The sequence below is a fragment of the Megalobrama amblycephala genome, linkage group LG3 (assembly GCF_018812025.1).
Source record: "Megalobrama amblycephala isolate DHTTF-2021 linkage group LG3, ASM1881202v1, whole genome shotgun sequence".
Classification (NCBI taxonomy): domain Eukaryota; kingdom Metazoa; phylum Chordata; class Actinopteri; order Cypriniformes; family Xenocyprididae; genus Megalobrama; species Megalobrama amblycephala.
This window is the reverse complement of record NC_063046.1, coordinates 46,580,315-46,606,848: the sequence shown is the minus strand read 5'-3', so window position 1 is coordinate 46,606,848 and position 26,534 is coordinate 46,580,315. Positions and strand designations below refer to the sequence as shown.

At 37.0% G+C, this 26,534-nt stretch overlaps 1 protein-coding gene across 2 annotated transcripts; it reads left to right on the top strand.

Annotated features, from left to right (window-relative positions):
• Window positions 1-486: 486 nt before the first annotated feature.
• Window positions 487-26,534, top strand: coro1b (coronin, actin binding protein, 1B). 2 transcript variants are annotated; one of them, XM_048185710.1, is made up of 11 exons: window positions 487-944; window positions 4,669-4,874; window positions 5,035-5,157; window positions 7,341-7,470; window positions 9,026-9,207; window positions 11,176-11,295; window positions 14,080-14,184; window positions 15,258-15,403; window positions 17,450-17,507; window positions 20,559-20,867; window positions 25,058-26,534. In XM_048185710.1, the coding sequence occupies exons 2-11, from the start codon at window positions 4,671-4,673 to the stop codon at window positions 25,178-25,180; spliced, it is 1,500 nt and encodes a 499-aa protein (XP_048041667.1). In that variant the 5' UTR covers window positions 487-944; window positions 4,669-4,670; the 3' UTR covers window positions 25,181-26,534. The 2 variants fall into 2 exon arrangements, with proteins under 2 accessions (XP_048041667.1, XP_048041668.1); XM_048185711.1 differs by lacking the exon at window positions 487-944 and adding an exon at window positions 4,343-4,365.

Here is a 26,534-nt window from a genome sequence, read left to right as displayed (position 1 = left end):
AGGTTTGTAAAAGGTGTTTGGCAAGTTTTTATACCCACCAACCCCATAGACGTCCAGAGAGGTGGAGCTGGACTTCATTTGACTCTGCAGTGAGCACCACTTGCCTGACTATGGTATTTTCCATCACGATGCTTGGACTTTTATTTTGAATTCAGATCTGACTTTCAATCACATGATATTAAAATTCCTTTTACGCCACTTTCATTCTGCGTAGCACTACATTGCAATTAAAGTGATCCCTCATGTTGACCAGAACTGCCTTTAAAAGTGGAAGAAGATGGAATAAAAAGTTTACGCCTTGGAAATGATTTATTTAATTAGTATGAATATACTTTTTTGCCTACAGTTTCCCATCCCAAAAAAAAAAAAATAGTGTTTATGAAGTGTTGAACATGCCGTAGACATAGGCATTGATTAACCCTATTCATTAGGTTATCTTAAAGCGCTCAGAAGGGGACTTTTATTTCGTCAAAAAGGCGTATCGGCGTCCATTTTGTTGACTGCTCACCATGGCGAGCTTCACACATCGTTGCTTTTAATTCTAGGCACATTCGCTAAGGAATTTACCACCCATCATCTTTTCTCCTTCACCGGTGTCGACGCTCTTCCTGATTTATTTTAACTTCCTGAACTGTACAGTATTCTTTTCAGCTTTGTTTATATTTTGAAAAAACATACAGTTGTGCAATTATTTTTCCTGATAATATGGATTAATTTGTCGATGCCTGCTAAAATTGACTGGATTTGTTCCACCTGACCATGCAGAATATCCCGGCGATAACAACACACTCAAAGGATTAGTGTAGCTTATATAGATCACTACATTTAACGTTATATAGATAATATTTTTCTAGCCGGAATAGCTTTATTAATTTTAGCAGGTTTTTTTTTCTAAGAAAGGGAAAAGGGAAGAAAATAAAGAAGAAGGAAACCCACAAACAGAGGTACCAATGAATGCAACCAGCTCATATGTCATTTATGTCATTAGCCCATTTTTGCGGTTACATTTATGTTTTGTCACCCGCATTTATGCGTGATTTAATGTAACAGCCCCATAACACATCTCCTGGGCAAAAAAAAAAGGCCAAGCCAAAAATGGCAAAATATTTAGAGGTCTTTTATTGGTCTTTTACTGTACATAAAGTAACTTATCAAGAAATAGCCTTCCCCTTTGTTTTCTGTAAATGTTTAAGCCTTGTGGGTAAACTTGCAGACCGTTTTTAAGAAGTTTTCCACTCAATATTAATGGCTTCATACAGTTGATGAGGAGTTGAAAGATGTCTCCCAGTTCGTTTGAGTTTAATGTGAAACCAAGTATTCTTTTCTTTTTTTTTTTTTCTTCTTTCTGATGGACTTGTTCTCAAGCCACTGCAATATGCTGTTATACTCCAAAACATTCAATGACTTTTCAAAGACTATATTAACATGCCAGCATTGGATTCCTGCATGTTGGTTATTACATAACAATTTTTCCCCCCTAATAATAATAATTTAAAACAATAGCTTATTTATTTAAATACATAATAAAGATGATATGAAACTACTTATACAACAATAATAAGACTTTTGAATATTGGGAAAAGGTGCACAGGAATGTCCCATGAAAAGTCATTCCTGGAAAGCAACCTTTAGACCACAGCTCTCATGTCAGAGCTTTAGGATTTACAAAGTTGTAAGCCATTTATAGTGAGATGTTTACATGTAGTTTTACTTCTTGGCATGTCTCTATTGATTCTATATTTTCACAGTAAAAAAGTGTTTTGGGAGGGTTAATTTGTCCAAATATATAGTCAATATGTCTCATTAGAATGTGAATGTGTAATGTAAGGTAACCGAACATCAGACCTTAAATGTTGATAGTTTGTGGTTTGTGACTTGAGCTGTGTCATTTTCTTCCCTGCACAGTCACAGACACGTGAGAGCTGCAGGCTTCTAGAGTTGCATTGGACAAAAGGAACTCTCACTTTTACCTCAATACTTAAGCGTATCTGTCCTAATAACCTAGTGGTCAACAGAACTGAAAAAGTAGATATCACATTTTATGTGATAGACCATATTAATTGGTAACAATTTTGAGATTATGTCCAAATACAGACCAGGGTATTTATATATATATACAGGTGCTGGTCATATAATTAGAATATCATCAAAAAGTTGATTTATTTCACTAATTCCATTCAAAAAGTGAAACTTGTATATTATATTCATTGATTTCACACAGCCTGATATATTTCAAATGTTTATTTCTTTTAATTTTGATGATTATAAGTGACAACTAAGGAAAATCCCAAATTCAGTATCTCAGAAAATTAGAATATTGTGAAAAGGTTCATTATTGAAGACACCTGTTGCCACACTCTAATCAGCTAATTAACTCAAAACACCTGCAAAGGCCTTTAAATGGTCTCTCAGTCTAGTTCTGTAGGCTACACAATCATGGGGAAGACTGCTGACTTGACAGTTGTCCAAAAGATGAGCATTGAGGGCAAGACACAAAAGATCATTGCAAAAGAGGCTGGCTGTTCACAGAGCTCTGTGTCCAAGCACATTAATAGAGAGGCGAAGGGAAGGAAAAAATGTGGTAGAAAAAAAGTGTACAAGCAATAGGGATAACCGCACCCTGGAGAGGATTGTGAAACAAAACCCATTCAAAAATGTGGGGGAGATTCACAAACAGTGGACTGCAGCTGGAGTCAGTGCTTCAAGAACCACTACGCACAGACGTATGCAAGACATGAGTTTCAGCTGTCGCATTCCTTTTGTCAAGCCACTCTTGAACAACAGACAGTGTCAGAAGCGTCTCGCCTGGGCTAAAGACAAAAAGGACTGGACTGCTGCTGAGTGGTCCAAAGTTATGTTCTCTGATGAAAGTAAATTTTGCATTTCCTTTGGAAATCAGGGTCCCAGAGTCTGGAGGAAGAGAGGAGAGGCACACAATCCACGTTGCTTGAGGTCCAGTGTAAAGTTTCCACAGTCAGTGATGGTTTGGGGTGCCATGTCATCTGTTGGTGTTGGTCCATTGTGTTTTCTGAGGTCCAAGGTCAATGCAGCCATATACCAGGAAGTTTTAGAGCACTTCATGCTTCCTGCTGCTGACCAACTTTATGGAGATGCAGATTTCATTTTCCAACAGGACTTGGCACCTGCACACAGTGCCAAAGCTACCAGTACCTGGTTTAAGGATCAAGGTATCCCTGTTCTTAATTGGCCAGCAAACTCGCCTGACCTTAACCCCATAGAAAATCTATGGGGTATTGTGAAGAGGAAGATGCGATATGCCAGACCCAACAATGCAGAAGAGCTGAAGGCCACTATCAGAGCAACCTGGGCTCTCATAACACCTGAGCAGTGCCACAGACTGATCGACTCCATGCCACGCCACATTGCTGCAGTAATTCAGGCAAAAGGAGCCCCAACTAAGTATTGAGTGCTGTACATGCTCATACTTTTCATGTTCATACTTTTCAGTAGGCCAAGATTTCTAAAAATCCTTTCTTTGTATTGGTCTTAAGTAATATTGTAATTTTCTGAGATATTGAATTTGGGATTTTCCTTAGTTGTCAGTTATAATCATCAAAATTAAAAGAAATAAACATTTGAAATATATCAGTCTGTGTGTAATGAATGAATATAATATACAAGTTTCACTTTTTGAGTGGAATTAGTGAAATAATTCAACTTTTTGATGATATTCTAATTATATGACCAGCACCTGTATATATATTCAAACCAAAATTGTGGTTGATGTTACGGTTACCTTCTTTGCTGATACATGGATTTTTTGTCATATTTTTACTACTTAAATTTAGTTTAAAATCCTATAAGGTTAGTGTGACAACATATGTTCGATGAACATCTTTTTTTTTTGTCAGACAATAATTATGTAATTTTCAATAGCTTTTTTTTTTTTTTTGTCAAAACTTTAAAGTATGTTCCTAAACTGAAATTTCTGAACTATACAGAAACCGAACAACAAATGTGAATATAAAGTGTGACCATTAGTCCCAGTCTGCTAACATATCAGCATTATATCCCATTAGCCTCTCTGGCATCTGTATACTATCAAGTGTAGACAGCGTCAGTGATTATAATGGGTTATACTTGCTTTTGTCACGACGCAAAGCTCACATCCAGTGAAAGCAAATGTTAGCCGTTAAGCGATTGAACGCCAGTGGGCGGGGCCTATGGTGTGCTGATGTAAAACTATTTGTCCATGGAGGAAGGCATATGCAAATGTATTTGCCTGTGTGACGTCACAGTTCCCGCAGTATCAAAACGATCCGTTTTAGGAGCTTGATTGAATAAATGATTTGTTTTTAATGAGGAGGATGTTTTAATCTCTGAAACTTGCAAGAGGTTTTAATGGTACCAAGACCTCTTATATGTCAAAAGATCAAGGCAAATTTGGTTCCCCTTTAAGATTAAAGTTTACTTAATCGACTTATTGATGTCATTCCAGTATTATTTGCATATTGAAATGTGATCAGTCTTTTTCCTGCATTTAATTGCAGTTGATCGTTTGCTTTGCATTATGTTAATTTTTACTTATTTTATGATTTGTTAACGATTTAATTGTGCTTCATGTAATGTTCATATAAAACTATTCCATGATTGGTTTATTCAATGAATGATCTCTACTAACTGTATTTTCCACTATTCTGCCCACAGTCATGTCCTTCAGGAGAGGTGTTGTCAGGCAGAGTAAGTTCAGGCATGTGTTCGCCCAGGCTTGGAAGGCTGAGCATTGCCTTGATGATGTCAGAGTATCACGCGTGACATGGGACGGTCCGCTGTGTGCTGCCAATCCGAAGTTCATTGCTGTTGTCATTGAGGCTGGAGGAGGCGGAGCCTTTCTTGTTTTTCCGCTCGCCAAGGTTGGCATGCACTCTCTCTGCGATATGCAAATGAATGCCTTTAATGTGCCGTGAGGATTTACAGTTGGTGTTTGAGATATTTCCTCTAGTTTGCATAATCAAACCAACACTTCCATAAAATTGGTTCAGCTCAAATTGTTTTTATTTCTCTTACCACTAGAGTGGTAGAGTGGACCAGAACACCCCGACTGTGTGCGGACACGCTGCTCCAGTGCTGGATGTGCAGTGGTGCCCACATGATGACAACGTTATTGCCAGTGCCTCAGAGGACTGCACTGTCAAGGTTTGCTTTATTCCCTTCAACAAAACCTACACCTTATATATGAATGGTGAAAAAGGTCTTTTATGAATATTCATTGCATGAAGTCATGAAGATAGCATCCCTGGGGCTTCACATATACATACGTAAATATTGCATTTTGTTGAAAAAAAAAAAAAAAAGTGTTGGGTATGTTTTTCAATATTTATTTAATTATTTTTCAGCCTTTTCTATATGACTTGAAATGGTGTTTTTGAACCAAACAGTTTGTAAAAATCTATGTAAAAATATAATACATATTTTTCCATATAATATATGTATTACCAATCAAAAGTTTGGAATAATTAATTTTTTTTGTGTATTGTGTCCCCAGAATATGTCTGTGAAGTTTCAGCTCAAAATAACCCACAGATCATTTATTATAGCTTGTCAAATTTGCCCCTATTTGGGTGTGAGCAAAAACACACCGTTTTTGTGTGTCCCTTTAAATGCAAATGAGCTGCTGCTCCCAGCCCCCTTTCCTGAAGAGGGTGGAGCTTTAACAGCTCATGATTTGGATACTCAACATCAACAAAGCTGGAGAATCTCACGCAGCCAAAATGCCGATTTTCAGTAGCGGTGTTCAGCCTTACATTGTTCAAACCGGAGTCGGATACTGATGGAGAGACTCAGGAAGAAGTTACACCTTTTAGAAAGCAACTGGACATTTCTGAATAGCTAGTGGATAAATTTATGTAGTTGTTGTAGTTAAGTTGATTCAACTCATTGACTAGCAAGTACCGTCAGGTTAATCTTTTGTGCAAATCCAGTGTTGAACTGAGCCCCGTTCGTGAAGCAGTCCAGCATAAAATGATTTGCGCAAATATATAACACTTTACCGACTTACTTCGGCACATTTACTTCATAAAAGAGTGGCTCAGATGCCTGCAGTCTACAGGGACTCTTATCTTCATTGGTACATCCAATAACAGAACATTTGTAATGTTTTTTGGCACAGACATTGTACATCTCCAGCTGCTATAGTGAGGAAACAGAACTGGCAGGCTGCTGCGGCTCACTCAGGGAGTTATCTATGCTTATAGGGCAGATCAACAACATTCATGGGCGAGGCGTCCCCCTTCTCTTATGTAAATCTAAATCGTGCTTTTGGAGAGACTGTTTATGATTTATGGAGATTATAAAAAAAATGAGTGGTTTTTTTTTTTTTTTTTTACATTTTTACCATTATAGGCTGGTTGTTTACACATGCTGTGGAAACACGTCTGTGTTCAAACACCTTCTTAAAGTGAATTTTGCATAATAGGTCCCCTCTAAAATGTAATTTATTCCTGTGATGTTAAAGCTGAATGACATAGGCTACACATGGAAAAAAAAAAAAAAAAATAACAATGATGGGAACGTTCCTTAGCTCTTAAATGCAAACCTTGGCAAAAAAAAAACAACACAAGATAACAGACTTTGAATAATAAAGTCGTGCAACCATACAGAGAATAAAGCACTGCCTAAATGTGTGAGTCAACACTGATTTGGTTTCTTCTCACTTAAATACTACAAAAACTACAAAATGCTTCTCAGTTATTAACAATGGTTCTTATTATTATCAATGTTGGAAATGTTTTTGCTGCTTAATATTTTTAAGAAATCATGATATATTTTTTTTCAGCATTCTTTAATTTAATTGATTTGAATATATTTAATGCAAAATAATATAGTATATTTATTTATTTATTATATATTTATATTATATTATTATTTCTTTTTATAATTCTGTGATGCAAAGCTGATTTTTCAGCAGAAATTTTTCCAGTTTTCAGGGTCTTATGATTCTTCAGAAATCATTCTAATATGCTTATTTGGATTTTAATTAATTTGATTTAATAATAAAAAGTTTAAAAGAATAGCACATATTTAAAATAGAAATCTTTCATAACAATATAAATGTCTTTTTGATCAATTTAATGTGCCATTGCTGAATAAATGTATTAATTTCTCTTTTTTTAGTCTTAATTACCCCAAAATTTGGAATGGTAGTGTATCACAGTTTCCACAAAAATATTAAGTAGCACATCTGTTTTCAACATTGATAATAATAAGAAATGTTTCTTGAGCAGCAAATCAGGATATTAGAATGACTTCTGAAGGATCATGTGACACTGAAGATTAACTTGTGTATCTAAAAAGAGATGCACTGTGTTTTTGCATAACAGATTTGGCAGATTCCTGATGGAGGTCTTACATCTCCCTTGTCTGAAGCTGTTGTGACTCTCGAGGGCCACAGTAAAAGAGTGGGCATCCTAGCTTGGCACCCTTCTGCTCTCAATATCCTGTTGACTGCAGGTAAGCTCTTCCTTTGTCTATATATATTTTGTGGCTCACAGTGCTTGGATTAAGTCTGTTCTGGCACACTCTATTTCTGGCATGTGCTCTAATTCTGGTGTCTTAAACCTGCATCATATCTTTTATCAAGCCCTAATTTTGGATGTTGGAGATGTTTGATGGTTTTGTGCACCTTCAAAGTATTGAAAAGACAATGGAGCTGTCAATCGATTAAAATGAACTGCATAATAGGCTGATTCTGTAAACAAATCTTAATTTATTGCATATATAAATATTTGTTGAGAAAAGCCACCAAATGACAATAATAGAAGATGTTACACTATTGAGGCAGATAAATGAATAGGGATTGCAAAAAGTGGTTTTAGAAGTCATTATATTGTTTTTAAGAAATAATTGATAAACAATATGTGTACACATCTACACTTGTACAAGTAACATACATAAATCTCTGATTTAAAACTGAACTGCTTCATGCACAGATTGATTTAAAGACTTGTGCAAAACTAGACAAAGGAAGGCGTCTTTGGATTTGATTTGCATTAGCATGTAAATATCTGAGATGCAAAGCTTAGCTTTTAAACTGGTAAGATGTTTTTTGCTGACCTTTTGGCCATCTTTGATCGGTAACACTTTATTTTGATGGTCCATTTTAGACAGTCTACCAACTATAAGTAACTTTGCAACTACATGTCAACTACCAGTTGTTATGATCCCATAACAGACATTCTATTAACTTTAAGTAACTTTGCAACTACATGTCTGCTAACCCGAACCTAAACCTAGCCAAACAGTCTACTGCAGTCTACTAATATTCTGATGAGAGTTAGTTGACATGTCTCAGTACAAATTTCCATACCAGAGCAAAAACTGTTGAATTAAGTACTTTAAAAAATGTTGTCCTGTTTTGTCTTGTCCATTGTTTATCACTGTCAATCATCACAGTTTCCAATCCATGGGCGCATTTAATATGGCTGTCAATCCAGGAACTTTGCAGTGTCCTGAGCAGCATGAAAAACTAAACTTGTGTTCAGATTCTCACGAAAACTCCCATTATAATAAAAAAGCTTTCTTGATTGTACAGTGAATCTCTTATTTACATTGTATTTACACTTTGTTGATTATACTGAAAGGATTTGCGAGCATACAGCTTGCATTGAACAAAACAAACCTGCGTTTTCAGCTGTTAAATGGATTCTACTGATTAGCACCTCTGATTGGCTACTGCTGATTGGCTACTGCGTTCAGGCGCTCAACAGATATGAATGTGATTGGCTGCAATGCTCAATGCTTGTAAAAACACGCTGCAAATAGAAACCTTTGATGCTCAGAGTGCTCAAGCAAACACGAACAAGAGCGAAAGCAGCTTCTATTAGTGGGTGCCGAATATACCTGCTTTAAGGTACACTGTACTACCGGTATTGCAGAAATGCTGGTACTATCCACTTTTTTATTTTTTAGTGGTACTGGTACGTTTGACAACCCTAGTGAGTCGAATGTCTAAAGTGGACCATCGAAATAAAGTGTAACCCTTTGATCTTGTGTGTCCATGTTCTAGGATGTGATAATGTCATCTGTGTGTGGGATGTGGGCACCGGGGAGCTGATTTACCAGCTGAGTGATGCCCATCCAGACCTGATATACAGCGTGAGCTGGAACCGAGAGGGCAACATCCTGTGCACCACCTGTAAAGACAAAGCCTTACGAGTCATTGATCCCCGGCGTGGAACTGTCCTTAAGGTCAGTCTGTTTGTTCCTGCATCCTCAAATTCCTGCGTCAGGGTTTCCCGACCGGGATTTTGTTAAGGAACGTGGCACAGATGGATTCAAAATTTTGGGGTCGGTAAAATTGTTTGGAAAGAAATCTCTTCTGCTCACCAAGGCTGCATTTATTTGATCAAAAATACAGTAACAACAGTAATACATATTTTAGTATATTTGTTGCTCAAAAACATGTTTTATTGTTATCACTGTTGTGCTGATTAATATTTTTGTGGAAACCATGATTAATTTTTTTTTGGATTCTTTGATGAATAGAAAGTTCAAAATAACAGCTTTCATTTTAAATATAAATCTTTTTTTTAACATTATAAATGTGTTTACTGTCACCTTTGATCAATTTTAATGCATCCTTGCTGAATAAAAGGATTAATTTCTTTCAAAAACAATGTTACTGACAAACTTTTGAAAGGTAGTGAAGATACAGGAGATTTCAGTGTGATAGAATATAGAGTGGTGCAGGTAGGACACATTTTTGTAGACAAAAACCCGGAAACGAGTTAGCATTTTAGCACGTCCGGTTCCATCGTCCCTAAGTCAATGGGTGTTTTGAATGGGATTTTGGTTAAATGGCTGAAATAAGGTCTGTGGATAACACAAGCTCAAGATACTTTCATGTTTTATTCTACAACATAAAATACATGATAAATTGTCAGATCTGTCCTGTTTAACTCCTGGATGATGAGCTCCTTAAATGCCCTGATCTTTAATGGGGAGTGTTGCTCAACTTGTCTCTACAGAATCTCCCACAGGCGCTCAAGAGTGTTAAAGGGTTAGTTCACCCAAAAATGAAAATTCTGTCATTTATTACTCACCTTCATGCTGTTCCACACCCGTAAGACCTTCGTTAATCTTCAGAACACAAACTAAGATATCTTTGTTGAAATCTGATGGCTCAGTGATGACATTTCCTCTCTCAAGATCCATAAAGGTACTAAAAACATATTTAAATCAGTTCATGTGAGTACAGTGGTTCAATATTAATATTATAAAGCGACGAGAATATTTTTGGTGCGCCAGAAAAACAAAACAACGACTTATTTAGTGATAGCCGATTTCAAAACACTGCTTCAGGAAGCTTGTTATGAATCAGCGTATCCAATCATGATTCGGATCGCGTGTCAAACCGCTGAACTGCTGAAATCACGTGACTTTGGAGCTCCAAACAGCTGCTGATTCAACACACTGATTCTTTATGCTCCCAAGCTTCCTGAAACAGTGTTTTGAAATCGAACATCACTAAATAAGCCTATGGGGTTTTTGTCGAGGGAACCAGTGTGATGCTAACTGCCGGTTGGCCTACAAAGTGACGTCATACCTGCACCACTCTATTCCTAATAGGTCAGGTGTACAATGTAAACATGGACATTAAGTGCACCTGAGGACTAATAGGATTATTCTAAGAATGTTTATTGAGCAGCTGCTCTTTATGCTGGATGTTTCTGCTGTTAGTGATCTCAGACGTCTACATGAGGGCAGCAGCTGTTGTGTGCTGGGTGGGACGTGTCCTCGATGATCTTTTAGAACGTGTGATGGTCCTGTGGAAGAACATATGCTTGATCTTTTTAATTAATTGTTTTAATAATGTGAAAATAACATTCATATTCATTGGAAGATTAGCATTACATAACCACTGGTCTGTCACTGCAGTTCCATTTGAGATATGACAGACTTGTTAGTGATGTTGAATTATGTATGAATAGAATATTAATGAATTAACATTTTAAAAAGTCAATAAAAAGAGAATAATAAGAAAAAAAAAACTATTTTGTGGCTGCCTTTAAACTTGAAAAGTCTCCATTTAGCTTAGGCTTTGCCCTGAAGCTGTCCTTGTATTCTGCATCAGGTCACTTAGGAATGTGTCAGTGTTTTCATATCAGTGTTTTTGCACAGATATGTGATTTTTGTTGTCATTTTACAATGTCACAGGTGCGGGAGAAGGCTCATGAGGGAACCAGGCCAATGAGGGCTGTCTTTCTGGCTGATGGGAAAATCCTGACAACCGGCTTCAGTCGCATGAGTGAGAGACAGCTTGCCCTCTGGGACACAGTAAGAGCATTTTGTAGTGGAAAAACATTGGTCCATTGGTCAGCAAGAACCATCTGTTGTATCTTTCATTGCCCGGAAACTGCCCTTCGAAAGATGCAGCCTCTGAATTGGGATGCAGCTACAGCTTTAAAGGCACAATATGTACATTTTCGCCACTAGAGGTTGTTTATTCAAAACAAAGGCGTAGCTTGATGATGCCTTGATTTCACAGAATCATGAAGGGTTTTGTCTTCATGTCTACAGCCAGTGGAGAAGAATCTGATAGGGCTCGGGCAGAAATCATAATAATGGATGAGTTAATGTATTAAAGATTTATTAACATTACTGTAGTGTGAAGCAGGATGCGGCTGAAAGCCTTTGAATTGGAACAAAGCCGCTGGAGTGATTAGTAATGAGAGACAAGTGTGACACACAGCTCGAGTGCAGTGGAGCTTTTATTATGCCACAAACGACCGCTTCCGCTTCTTCCGGTCATGCATATGTGGGGTAACACGGTGCTGTTTTATCATATTAGATACATTTTTGTGTTGAAAGTTGTTATAATACTACTCTGTGCATTCGTTCGGCAGCTACTATGAGACACTTGTTGCACACTGCAGTAAGCTAGATTGATATTAGGCATGTAAAACATGGTACTCGCGGTATATCAAGAAAACGAGATTTAAACAATAAGATTTATTGTGTTGAGCTATATAACATGATTAGATTTCTGTCGATGAATGTATCCAGACAGTTGCTCACCTGTCTTATAAAACACAATATATTAAAGCGTCTTTGGTGTTTCCATGGTTTCTACAAAATAAAACTGAAAATTGATGTCATTGATAGGCGACGCATGGACACGCCCTGTGTTAAAATTGCTTATTTCTCTGGATTTAAACATTCTTGGAAACATTTGGGATAATGTAAGTACACAAGTCAACAAAATATATAACATTGTTCTAGTGGTTCATGAATATTTTAATCCAAAAATCTTACATATTGTGCCTTTAACTTAGTGGCTAAGTTTATGCATCTGGCACCAGGACACATGCATCAATAATCATACAAACCTGATTCCAAAAAAGTTGGTACACTGTACAAATTGTGAATAAAAACAGAATGCAATGATGTGGAAGTTTCAAATTTCAATATTTTATTCAGAATACAACATAGATGACATATGAAATGTTTAAACTGAGAAAATGTATCATTTTAAGGGAAAAATAAGTTGATTTTAAATTGCATGGCATCAACACATCTCAAAAAAGTTGGGACAAGGCCATGTTTACCACTGTGTGGCATCCCCTCTTCTTTTTATAACAGTCTGCAAACATCTGGGGACTGAGGAGACAAGTTGCTCAAGTTTAGGAATAGGAATGTTGTCCAATTCTTGTCTAATACAGGCTTCTAGTTGCTCAACTGTCTTAGGTCTTCTTTGTCGCATCTTCCTCTTTATGATGCTCCAAATGTTTTCTATGGGTGAAAGATTTGGACTGCAGGCTGGCCATTTCAGTACCCGGATCCTTCTACGCAGCCATGATGTTGTAATTGATGCAGTATGTGGTCTGGCATTGTCATGTTGGAAAATGCAAGGTCTTCCCTGAAAGAGACAACATCTGGATGGGAGCATATGTTGTTCTAGAACTTGGATATACCTTTCAGCATTGATGGTGCCTTTCCAGATGTGTAAGCTGCCCATGCCACACACACTCATGCAACCCCATACCATCAGAGATGCAGGCTTCTGAACTGAGCGCTGATAACTTGGGTTGTCCTTGTCCTCTTTAGTCCGGATGACATGGCATCCCAGTTTTCCAAAAAGAACTTCAAATTTTGATTCATCTGACCACAGAACAGTTTTCCACTTTGCCACAGTCTATTTTAAATGAGCCTTGGCCCAGAGAAAACGCCTGCACTTCTGGATCATGTTTAGATATGGCTTCTTTTTTGACCTATAGAGTTTTAGCCAGCAACGGCGAATGGCACGGTGGATTGTGTTCACCGACAATGTTTTCTGGAAGTATTCCTGAGCCCATGTTGTGATTTCCATTACAGTAGCATTCCTGTATGTGATGCAGTGCCGTCTAAGGGCCTGAAGATCACGGGCATCCAGTATGGTTTTCTGGCCTTGACCCTTACACACAGAGATTGTTCCAGATTCTCTGAATCTTTGGATGATATTATGCACTGTAGATGATGATAACTTCAAACTCTTTACAATTTTTCTCTGAGAAACTCCTTTCTGATATTGCTCCACTATTTTTCGCCGCAGCGAAATTGGTGATCCTCTGCCCATCTTGACTTCTGAGAGACACTGCCACTCTGAGAGGCTCTTTTTACACCCAATCATGTTGCCAATTGACCTAATAAGTTGCAAATTGGTCCTCCAGCTGTTCCTTATATGTACATTTAACTTTTCCGGCCTCTTATTGCTACCTGTCCCAACTTTTTTGGAATGTGTAGCTCTCATGAAATCCAAAATGAGCCAATATTTGGCATGACATTTCAAAATGTCTCACTTTCAACATTTGATATGTTATCTATATTCTATTGTGAATAAAATATAAGTTTATGAGATTTGTAAATTATTGCATTCCTTTTTTATTCACAATTTGTACAGTGTCCCAACTTTTTTGGAATCGGGTTTGTACACTCCCAAATAATTTTGAAACATGAAATCATTTATATAGAGAATCAATCAGATTGAGTGTTCTAATATTTCTGTCTTAGTTCAGATGTTGCCTGTCTGGTTCAGTTATTGATGTGTTTTGATAACCTGTTCTGTCTGTCTGTGCATTTCAGAAAGATCTCTCTGAGCCAATGGTTACACAGGAAATGGACACCAGTAACGGAGTTCTGCTTCCATTCTATGACCCGGACACCAACATGGTTTACTTGTGCGGCAAGGTAGGATTACGCAGCTTTACCCTATCAACTTTAACTGCTGCATGACAGGTTTCACTAGCTGCTCTAACATAGATATACACTGTACTGTTTACAGACAATGTGTCCAAATCACTGCCTGGGGTATTTTTCCTTACATACAGTAAACAAATAAAATATGCTACCATTCAAAAGTTTGGAGTCTGTAAGGTTTTTTTATGTTTTTGAAAGAAATCCCTAATGCTCCCAGAGGCTTATTTGATCAAAGAATACAGAAAAAACAGTAATACAATTCCAAATAGCTGTTTCCTATTTGAATGTATTTTAAAGTGTAATTTATTCCTGTGTTGTCAAAGCTGAATTTTCAGCATCATTACTCCAGTCTTCAGTGTCTTCATAAATCATTCTAATATGCTGATTTGCTGCTCAAGAAACATTTTCTATTATTATCAAAGTGAAATGAAAACAGCTGTGGTGTTTAATATGTTTGTGGAAACCGTGATACATTTTGTCATGATTCTTTGATAAATAGAAAATATCTATTTGAGATAGAATTGTGAAAAGTGTTCACTGGCACCTTTTGATAAATTTGAATGCACAAAAGTATTAATTTCTTTCAGAAAAAAACCCCAACAACGTATCTTACAAACACCAAACTTTTGAACGGTAGTTCAGTCTGTAAGCATGTGTAAATTAGGTGGTGGTAAATGGCACAGTGATGGTATCAGATGTTAATACTTTGGTACTTTGATGCATACCATGGTACATGAGGCCCATGTAATAAAAGTAGAACTGGTAATTGACCACTGCCGAATTTTCTATATATATCATGATCACAACTTGTAATAACTGTTTCAATGAGATCATTATTTCTGCCTAAATTAATACATGATATTTGTATTATCTTAGAACTGTACATGTGACATATGGGCACAGATTAATCTAAAGTGTAATGTAGAAACATGGATTTTCTGTAAAGCTGATTTGAAACGATATGTATTGTGAAAAGTGCTATACAAATAAATGTGAATTGAATTGAAATCCAGTGTAGTCAATAAGCTCTAGTTCAGCTGTCTATGACCGTCTCTCTCTCACAGGGCGACTGTACCATTCGTTACTTTGAGGTGACAGATGAGTCACCCTTTGTTCATTTCCTGAGTCTGTACAGCAGTAAGGAGCCACAGAGAGGTGCTGGTTTCCTAAGCAAACGAGGAGTAGACGTCAACAAGTGTGAAATAGCAAGGTATGAACTGAACTACTGTGTGACTTTAATACAGTGTCATTTTTCGATTTCCTGGTTCTTTAATTTTAATCTCATTTGGTTATGGATTTGATTGCATTTCATTTGCTTTAATGAATCCCTGAAAACATTTGAGTGGCAACTCCAACTTTAGTGTTTTTAAGTGTTTAGTGCCAAAGCTGTTTGACTGGTTCTTGGTCAAACACCCTAGACAAATAAGTATAAAACTGAGCAAATGGGAATCAAAAGAATGAAAATGAAAATGATTTCTCATGCTCATGTGATTCCATTCTTTCTTCCAAGGAGCACAGAAAGAAATTTGAAGAATATTTATGCTGTAACATACACTGGAACTAAAAAAAAAAAAAAATCGGGATTGATATTTTTTTTTTAGTTGATAAGTTAAAATATATTTGAGTCTCTTGTGCTCACCAAGTGTCACAACCTCCAAACGGGATATATTGTCCTCCGAAGGGCACTTCAGAGTGAAAATAATCATGGCCACCATATTGAAGGGTCGTTCCAAACCGCAGTGCTTAAAACTGGCCACTTCAAAGGGCCTTTTAGAATGAAGGATTTCGATGGGTACAACTGATGGACACTTCCCATGATCCTTTGCACAGGGAAGTTGTTTGATATCACAGAATAGGTACAGGAGGCTCAGAGTTCGATTTGACCTATAAATGTATGTATAGTATTTTTCTATACTACTGTAATATTTATACGAGTTAGATTTGGTACATTATTATGGTCAAAATGACATCGTACTTAAACAAAAATACTTTACAGCTCCCTTTATCAGTCCATTCAAATGGTTCAAATACATAGACACAATATAGGCCTACATTATATTTAACATAAAAGACCGGCAGTAGCTTATAATGTTACTACAGTGAATGAATGCGTATTTTATAAACCGGGGGGAAAAGACGAAGACGCCTCCTTGATTGTCTCGTTAAGATGATGCAGAAGTGCGTTCCAAAAAAAAAAAAGAGTTTTTTGACCCCTTCATCCCTTCGAAGCTCTCACTCCAGAGGGTAAATCCCTTTGAAGGGATTAGACCATAGGGATAAGTCCTTCCGAATGGAACGCAGGGCAAGACTGCATTTAATTGATTAAAAATACAATAAAAACATTAATATTGTGAATATGTTACAATTTAAAATAAGTTTTAATGTAATATATTCAATTCAATTCACATTTATTTGTGTAGCGCTTTTCACAATACATATCGTTTCAAAGCAGCTTTACAGAGAATGCATGTCAACATTACAATTTAAAGAATGCAGTTAGCAAATAATGTAATAATTTAGGCAATTAGTTTACAATCACTGTGAGCAGTTTAACTGAAGGTAGAAGCAATGAGCTCCTGGAAAAATGAATTACATATTAACAATAATTAGGATATATAGAAATATATATATATTTAAAAAAAAAGATATATATATATATATATATATATATATATATATATATATATATATATATATATATATATATATATATATATATATATATATATATTCCTTTGATGCAAAGCTGAATTTTCAGCATCATTATTCCAGTCTTCAGGGTCACATGATCATTCAGAAATCATTCTAATATGCTCTTTTTCTTCTTAAAATATAAATGTCTTTACTGTCAATTTTTGATTAAATTAATGTGCCCTTACTGAATAGAAGTATTCTTTAAAAAAAAAAAACTCAAATAGTCACCCTAAACTTAAGAACAATAGTGTATACTTCATGCAAATATTGTCTTCCATATAACATAAGTATAATGAAAAGTGACTTTCAAGCTTCAAAAATGACAAAAAGAACCATAGAAGACAATTATACCACTCATACAATATAATTCTAGATGTTTTGAAACTGTACAGTAACTTTATGTGAGTAACAAACAGAAAAAAAGTATTTGCTAAAAAATCTTTCTCTTTCATTTTCATTTGAGTGAGAAGCACTGATCAGTTCACACCTGCACTGATTGTGATACAGCATCTCTCTCAGGTGCTTGCATTTATCTCAATTTTTCTTCATCTTATTCCAACAGGTTCTACAAACTTCATGAGAGAAAGGTTGAGCCCATATCTATGACTGTGCCACGGAAGGTAGGTTCAGTCTGCATGTTAAGAGTGACCACGCGTTCAGTTTTGAATCTGTGTTTACAGAGAGACAGAAAGGAAAGTTACTAAGTAACTTCTGACCACTAGTTATTCCATCATTCGTTAGTCATTCCATTTTGTCATCTACGAGAGCTTTGAGTAGAACTTTGTTCTGATAGAAGTGTTGAATTTCTGTTTGAAATGCTTTGAAAGCTTGGAAAGTTTAGAGTGTGACAGGAAGTTCTCTGAAAAATACCATTTTGAAAATACTCTCTTGCCTTGTGTGTAGGTAAATAACTGCACAGCGATGCTTGGGTTTCTCCTCATTGTAAGGCAGCTATCAGCCATATTGACTGCAATTTGTAAAAAAAAAAAAAAAAAAGTATGTTCAAATGGTAATGATATGCTCATCCTTCAGTTATACCATTACTTCAAACACTAATCTATCATAATATTTCAGAGTAGAAATATAATTAGATTTTTTTTTTTGTTTAAATTACAAATTTTGACAAAACTGAACAAAGTAAATGTGTAAAATATGTGTAATATTTATTTGTCACTCATTAATAAAAATAGACATTAGACAATTTAGAGCTTTATAATTATTTAAAGGGTTTTTATGGGTTCAAGGAAATTTACAAATGCTGTCAGTTACTGCAGAAAAAGAGTTTGCTCAGTTTGTAAAATTAAACAATTGTCACACTTCCCACACTTTACTGTATTTTAAGAGATACTTGACCTAAAAATAAAAGATTCTATCATAATTTTCTCACCCTCATGTCATTCAATACCTGTTTGACTTACTTTCTTATTTGGAACATAAAAGATAACAATTTGAGAAAAGTGACTCATTGGCTGCATCTCATTTCGGAGGCTGCTTCCTCCGGAGGTCGCATTTGTAGGTACTTTATTGAATTTATTGTAGGCTGCATATGTCATCAAGGATGTATTATTTAAGGAAAGTAACTGTAATAAAATATACTGTTATTCCTCGTGAGGTGTAAAATACTTAATTTCTTAAAAATAATTAGTAAAATACTTGTGATTTCTTTCTTACTTTGCAATGTAACGGTTACTTTTCTTAAATGAGACCTCCGGAGGATGCAGCCTCCAAAATGAGACGCAGCTAATATGTTTTTTTTTTTTTTTTTGTCAACAATGAGTTACCAATTACAACCTGAATTCTGGAAATGTTGGGATGTTTTTTAATTTGAATAAAATGAAAACTAAAAGACTTTCAAATCACATGAGCCAATATTTTATTCACAATAGAACATAGATAACATAACAAATGTTTAAACTGAGAAATTTTTAACATTTTATGCACGAAATGCTCGTTTCAAATTTGATGCCTCAAAATAGTTGAGACGGGGGCATGTTTACCATGGTGTAGCATCTCTTCTTTTCAAAAACAGTGTGAAGACGTCTGGGCATCAAGGTTATGAGTTTCTGGAGTTTTGGTGTTGGAATTTGGTCCCATTCTTGCCTGATAAAGGTTTCCAGCTGCTGATGAGTTTGTGGTTATCTTTGTCATATTTTTTGTTAAATTATGCATCAAATGTTCTCTATAGGTGAAAGATCAGGACTGCAGGCAGGCCAATTCAGCACCCGGACTCTTCTACAACGAACCCATGCTGTTGTAATAGCTGCAGTATGTGGTTTTGCATTGTTCTGCTGAAATACACAAGGCCTTCCCTGAAATAGACGTTGTCTGGAGGGGAGCATATGTTGCTCTAAATCCTTTATATACCTTTCAGCATTCATAGTGCCTTCCAAAACATGCAAGCTGCCCATACCGTATGCACTTATGCACCCCCCTACCATCAGAGATTCTGGCTTTTGAACTGAACGCTGATAACACACTGGAAGGTCTCCCTCCTCTTTAGCCCGGAGGACACTGTGTCCGTGATTTCCAACTAGAATGTTAAATTTGGACTCCTCTGACCGTAGAACACGTTTCCACTTTGAAACAGTCAACATTTTAAATGAGCCTTGGCCCAAAGGACACGACGGTGCTTCTGGACCATATTCACATATGGATTCCTTTTCGCATGATAGAGCTTTAGTTGGCATCTGCAGATGGCACGGCAGATTGTGTTTACCGACAATGGTTTCTGGAAGTATTCCTGGGCCCATTTGGTAATGTCAATGACACAATCATGCCGATGAGTGATGCAGTGTCGTCTGAGGGCCCGAAGACCACGGGCATCCAATAAAGGTCTTCGGCCTTGTCCCTTACGATTTCTCCAGTTTCTCTGAATCTTTTGATGATGTTATGCACTGTAGATGATGAGATTTGCAAAGCCTTTGCATTTGACGTTGAGGAACATTGTTTTTAAGGTATTCCACAATCTTTTTACACACTCTTTCATAGATTGGACAGCCTCTGCCCATCTTTACTTCTGAGAGACTGCCTCTCTAAGACATTTCTTTTATAGCTAATAATGTTACAGACCTGATATCAATTAACTTAATTAGTTGCTAGATGTTCTCCCAGCTGAATCTTTTCAAAATTTCTTGCTTTTTCAGCCATTTGTTGACCCCGTGACAACTTTCTTGAGAACTGTAGCAGGCATCAAATTTGAAATGAGCTCATTTATTGGATAAAAGTGTAAAATTTCTCAGTTTAAACATTTGTTATGTTATCTATGTTCTATTGTGACTAAAATATTGGCTCATGTGATTTGAAAGTCTTTTAGTTTTCATTTTATTCAAATTTAAAAAACATCCCAACATTTCCGGAATTCGGGTTGTAACTGAAAGTTAACCGAAAATTTTTGGTTCCCAACATTCTTCAAAATATCTTCTTTTGTGTTCTTCAGAAGAAAGAACAATAAGAGGGTGAATAATTTACCATTATTAGAATTTTTTGGTATTTTATAAATTCTTGGTAATGCCCCACTGCTGTATTTTTGGAGTCTTTGTGTCTCTGTGAAAGAGGAAGTAAGAAAAAACATTTTAACTGCCCATTTGCAAACTGTTCATTTGATATATCTCTCAAACTGCATCATCTCTCTAATTTTTTTTTTCTTTTTTTTCCTCCCCACCCACAATCAGTCTGACCTGTTTCAAGGGGATCTGTACCCAGATACAGCGGGATTAGAACCTGCTCTATTGGCGGAAGATTGGATAGCAGGACAAGATGCCCCTCCAATCCTTGTTTCTCTCAGCGGAGGCTACACGGCTCCTCCATCCAAATGCGGCACACTGCGGGGTCGACCCAAACTGCTCTCTCAGACCAACACTAGTCCCACCAGCACTACTGCGCCTGCAAACCCTATGGCGGGTGAGATGGAAAGTGAGGGGTTGGGCCACGGACGAGGAGGAAGAGATGTAGATGGTGGGATAGAGAGAGTAAAGAAAGAGGTGATTGACAGTTTGACATTTTATAATAAATGTTTGCAAAGTTACCAAGCACAAAGTCACTCCAAAGGGAGTTATTCTCTATATCTGTGTGCATTGTTTCTGAACTCCCTGAAATACCTCCATTGTACTCTTGAGTTTTTTTTCTGGGAATGAGCAAGTCACAATACTCCTCATTTAAATCATTCCCGCCCAAGGCATGCGCAAATTAAAGGGGACAAGGCCTGGTTGAGTTAGTAGTGTGTTGAAACTCGTGGTTATGGTAAGGGGAGTGACATTTCCAAACATACTCAAAGCGGTTGACCAATCACAACACTAGACCAGCTGACCAATCAGAGCACATTGCACTATCGGAAGGAGGATCTTCATCAGTTTTGCAAAGTCCATGGTTTTCCCGTGGAATTGGGCTACTTTTTTTTGTTGCTGCGGGTTGATTTCCACCCCCGTACCTACAATTTCAGTGCTCCAACACCCACAAAACACCCCCTAGACGTACAAATTCAGTGGAGAATTCGCCCACCCGAAAATTGCATTGGGCTAATTTGGCCTACTTTTGAATGGCCATTGGGCTACTTTTGTTGCACAGACCTAGCAACCCTGATCATCATAGAGACAGAGACTAAACCGAGTGATTCTGACAGACTGGGAAGAGAGGGACATAATAGGTTGCCTATAATGCACAAGGCAAAGTGCATTAAAATCGTGAAATGCCCAACTCAGGGCAGCAGAGAGAATGGCACAAATCAAATGATTTCGCTGACCTCAGTATGTATCCGTCTTTTGCTCTCCTCGTTCTCAGCCAAGGTTCACAGACTGCCAAAACTTCCTTTTTCCACGATAAGATCAACAGTGCTTCAGACACACGCAAACTCTTAAACATTCAATTCTCCTCTGCCCCCCTCCACCACCTCTTTAACAGCTGACGATTTTGCTAATTACTTCACAAACAAAACAACTACTATCAACAGTCAGTTCTCAGCTTCACACATCCAGGAACTCATAACAAACAGACACAGAGGAAGAGAAACTTCTTCTCTCCAGCCACCCTACCACCTGCCCTCTCGACCCCATCCAGTGATTACACTGACTGGAACTACCTGTGCGTTACACGGTTTGAACGCACACCTTCCAGCCAATCAGAATCAAGTTCTAAGATTTACACCATGGTCTGTCAGAATACTCGATTGTGATTGCTTCATCTTCAAACCGTGATTACATCATTGTTTTTGAAGTACCGGTAATTAAACTCAAAGCTTCATTGTTAGTAGAGAGATACGCTACATAGATACAGTCATTCACACATGCATCTCTCTCTCTCAATCTCAATAATTCAGTCAAATAAATGTAATCATACCACACTATTCTGTGCCTGATTTAAGGCATTCAGTTCCAACTTACCAGTTTATGTTAAAGTGCCCCTGTGCTGAATTTCGACCCTCTGCCAAATTGTTACCCCCCTCATTGAAGTCGCTACCTGATTGCTTAATTGTGTGTTCAGAACGCCACCAGCAAGAGCATCAAAGTGACCGGAAGTCATTCATTTTCAATGTGAGTCTGCAGCTAGCAGTGGCGCGGCGGTGTGGGCATGAGGAAAGTTGAAGTCAGCTCAACTTTATGGAAATGAGCTATGATGCGGTTTGGCAGCAGCCATTTGGAATGTAGAGGTCCTCCGCTTGAGAAGATTCCAGAGAATGCAGCCGTGTAAACTTTGGTTCCGACCAAACATTAATTCCCAAGCAAAATGGAAGAGAGATTGATAATTGCTGTGGGCGGGTTTCTCAATAATATACAATGTGTCCCTGTTTGTGTACAGGGGCATAAATAAGAACAACACAAATGGCTTTTAATTGGTTTATTTCGTTAGCATATGTGTAACTATAAAGTTCAATTCAATTATAATTAAATACTGATCAACATGCTTGTTTGCAAGCATTCGATCTTCGTCAGACCGACCACAAATCTTTCTATAGAATTGTTGGCAGTACAGCCAGAGTGAATTTTTTTCGCCGGCGGCGGTCTGAACGCACAGTAATCCTAACCCCTCCCCCACACCTTCTCCTAAACCTACCAATACTAGGGGGGTAATAATCTATTTTAAAGGTTCATAATTTGGTTTTGGAGTTCTTCTACAATAGATTTATATACATCCAAGGTCAAGAAAACACGTTAATTTTCTTGTTATAAACATTGCAGCATCACCTCTTCTCTCACAGTGTCTGAAATGGTTTCAATCAATGATTCAGTCTCACTTCAGTCCCTCTGCTCTGATTTGGTCAGATGGTCCAATGTGTTGTGATTGGTCTACCACTTATAGCGCCTGTCAGAAACGAAACAGCCATTACCATATCTGAATTTCAGCTCCAGATCTACCTCAGCGCTTGATACACAGTGATATACAGTGCCCTCCACAATTATTGGCACCCTTAGTAATTATGAGCAAAAGCAGCTGTGAAAATAAATCTGCATTGTTTATCCTTTTGATCTTTCATTCAAAAAATTCACAAAATTATAACCTTTCATTTAAGGAAAATAATTGAAATTGGGGGGAAACTCACATTATGAAATAAATGGTTTTCTCCAAAACACGTTGGCCACAATTATTGGCACCCTTTTATTGAAAACTTTTTGCAACCTCCTTTTGCCAAGATAACAGCTCTGAGTCTTCACCTATAATGCCTGATGAGTTTGGAGAACACCTGACAAGAGATCAGAGACCATTCCTTCATGCAGAATCTCTCCAGATCCTTCAGATTCCCAGCTCCATGTTGGTGCTTCTTCTCTTCAGTTCACTCCAATCATTTTCTTTGGGGTTCAGGTCAGGGGACTGGGATGGCCATGGCAGAAGTTTGGTTTTGTGTTCAGTGACCCATTTTTGTGTTGGATTTGATGTTTGTTTTGGATCATTGTCCTGATGGAAGATCCAACCACAGCCCATTATTGGATTTCTAGCAGAAGCGGTCAGGTTTTGATTTTTTATCTGTTGGTATTTGATAGAATCCATGATACCATGTATCTGAGCAAGATGTCCAGGACCTCCAGCATAAAAATAGGCCCACAACATTAAAGATCCAGCAGTATATTTAACCGTGGGCATGGGGTACTTTTTATCCATGTGTGCACCAAACCCATCTGGTGGGTTTGCTGCCAAAAAGATCTTTTTTAGTTTCATCTGCCCATAGAAGCTGGTCCTGTTTGAAGTTCCAGTCGTGTCTGACAACTGAATATGCTGGAGATTGTTTCTGGATGAGAGCAGAGGATTTTTCTTGAAACCCTCCCGAACAACTTGTGGGGATGTAGGTGTTGTTTGATAATTTTTTTTAGGCTTTCTGAGATTCAAGACTCAACTAATCTCTGCAATTCTCCAGCTGTGATCCTTGGAGAGTCTTTGGCCACTCAAACTCTCCTTCTCACCGCACATTAGGATGATTTAGACACACGTCCTGTTCCAGGCAGATTTGTAACATCTTTAGTTAATTGGAACTTCTTAATTATTGCCCTGATAGCGGAAATGGGGATTTTCAATGCTTTAGCTATTTTCTTACAGCCACTTTCTATTTTGTGAAGCCCAACAATCTTTTGCTGCACATCAGAACTATATTCTTTGGTTTAACTCATTGTGATGAATGATTATGGGAATTTGGCCTTTGTGTTTATACTCTCGTGGAACAGGAAGTCATGGCTAGACAATTTCATGCTCCTAGTCACCCTGGTGTGCTAAAAAAATGTAAATATGAATGGGAATATACTTCAGAGATATTTTACTCATAAGAATTTCTAGGGGTGCCAATAATTGTGGCCAACGTGTATTGGAGAAAAACATTTATTTCATAATGTGAGTTTCCCCCCACTTTCAACTGTTTTCCTTCAATAAAAGGTTATAATTTTGTGAATTTTTTGAATGAAAGATCAAAAGGATAAACAATGCAGATTTATTTTCACAGCTGCTTTTGCTCATAATTACTAAGGGTGCCAATAATTGTGGAGGGCACTGTATGTACAATAACGATGGCGTTGGTTTTACCATATCAATTCGAGCCCTAGTCTTCGTCCTTTTGAAGTCCATGCTTTCTAGCACAGAAAACAGATATCCTAACAACACGAACCAAACTCTTCCATGTTTCAGCTACAACTACAGCGTTTGAGGGTCAAAGAAGACGTTGTTCCCATTTTTGTTGTTTTTCTTTCTTGCACAGGAGGACCAGCTTTCTGATATTCTGACGGAGGTGCGGGCTTTGCGTGCTCTGGTGCTGGCACAGGGTCACAGGATCGATGTACTGGAAAGACAACTCGCCCGAATTGAGGATGGAGAAGTGTAAAGGAATCTACAAACATATCACAACACATAGCCTTACCTACATTCAAAAAGCTTCACTGAAGGGTTATGGGAAATGTAGGTCCATTACTGTGACATAGTGATACAAAGAATTAATTGAGCTTTATTGGTACACTTTGGTTATTGATGCACTGATATATAATATCCTAAATGCTGCTCATTTTCTGCTTTTAATAGGGCTGTTACATCAGGTACTTACTGCTAACTACAGACTTTGAAGTCAGAATTTGGTTGGGTCAATATTTGCATAAACATGCAAACTTTAAATGAAAAGCAGACTTGATAATCTCTTGTAGCGTGCATTAAGACAGCTTTTATGACTGCTTCTACTTTTTGAAGCATGAAACATGTAATAATCCAACATGCTGAATTAATTCCTTTCTTCCGCTAAACTTTGATGGTGCTTATACTTTGACCAGCACTGTTCTTGAGTTTCTTTCTTCCATTATATGTCTTAACACTTGTAGCATTGATTTTGGACGTTGTTAGAGTTTCTTGTGTGGAAATGTGTGTAGCTTGTGATAGAAACTGTACTTGGTGTTGCAGGAATTTGTGAGCTATCAGTATAATGAAGAAACATTTGCTTGTAGAGCAAAAGTTTCAGACATGAAAATACAGATGCAGATCTTCTAGGATGAAAAGTTGTCCAGGTCACATTTCACACCCAAAGCATAATAAGAAATTCTTTTTTTTTGACATTTTCAACATTTATTTTTTTAAGCACATGCTCTGCATATAATTGTTTTTTTTTAATTCCTATTTTGGGGAAATTAATGTTTTTCATTATATTCCCACTACTATAATACAGTAATCATTTTACCATATTAACATACTGTGAAACTTTTTTTTACATTTAAATCAGAATAAATTTAAGACACTACATCAATACATATTTTTTTGCATTATTATAAAGCAAAATGTGCTTAATTGTCATGAAATTATTTATAAACATTTAAAAAATATAATTTCTTATATCTTTCCTTTGATTTGGAGTGACCTGGACAAGTTCTTGGCAGGATTGTTGAGATTCACCCTGCACCTCTTGATAAATAATTGTGCTTCATTCCTGTTTGATCGAATATGAAAAATAATAGTAGAATGTGACATTGATTTAGAGGTTTAGATGGTGGTGTTTTTGTATGTTTTATTTTTAGTTTGTAATCATTGGCACTACAATCAGGGATGACTCAAACCGAGGGTCGACTCATCCTCCTTTGTGAATGATTTAATGTCTAGCTTTATCTGTTGTATATGTTGTACATGATCTAAGTACCCATTTACTTAAAACTTAAGTGCTAACTTAATCTGTTCTTTTTAATAAATTACATTCAGCCATG

Bases quoted from the DNA above. Each gene is read 5' to 3' on its own strand.
- coro1b (XM_048185710.1), top strand. From the start codon at position 4,671: ATGTCCTTCAGGAGAGGTGTTGTCAGGCAGAGTAAGTTCAGGCATGTG. The intron at 5,158-7,340 runs GTTTGCTTTATT...TTTGCATAACAG, and splicing joins CAGAGGACTGCACTGTCAAG to ATTTGGCAGATTCCTGATGG. The intron at 7,471-9,025 runs GTAAGCTCTTCC...TCCATGTTCTAG, and splicing joins CAATATCCTGTTGACTGCAG to GATGTGATAATGTCATCTGT.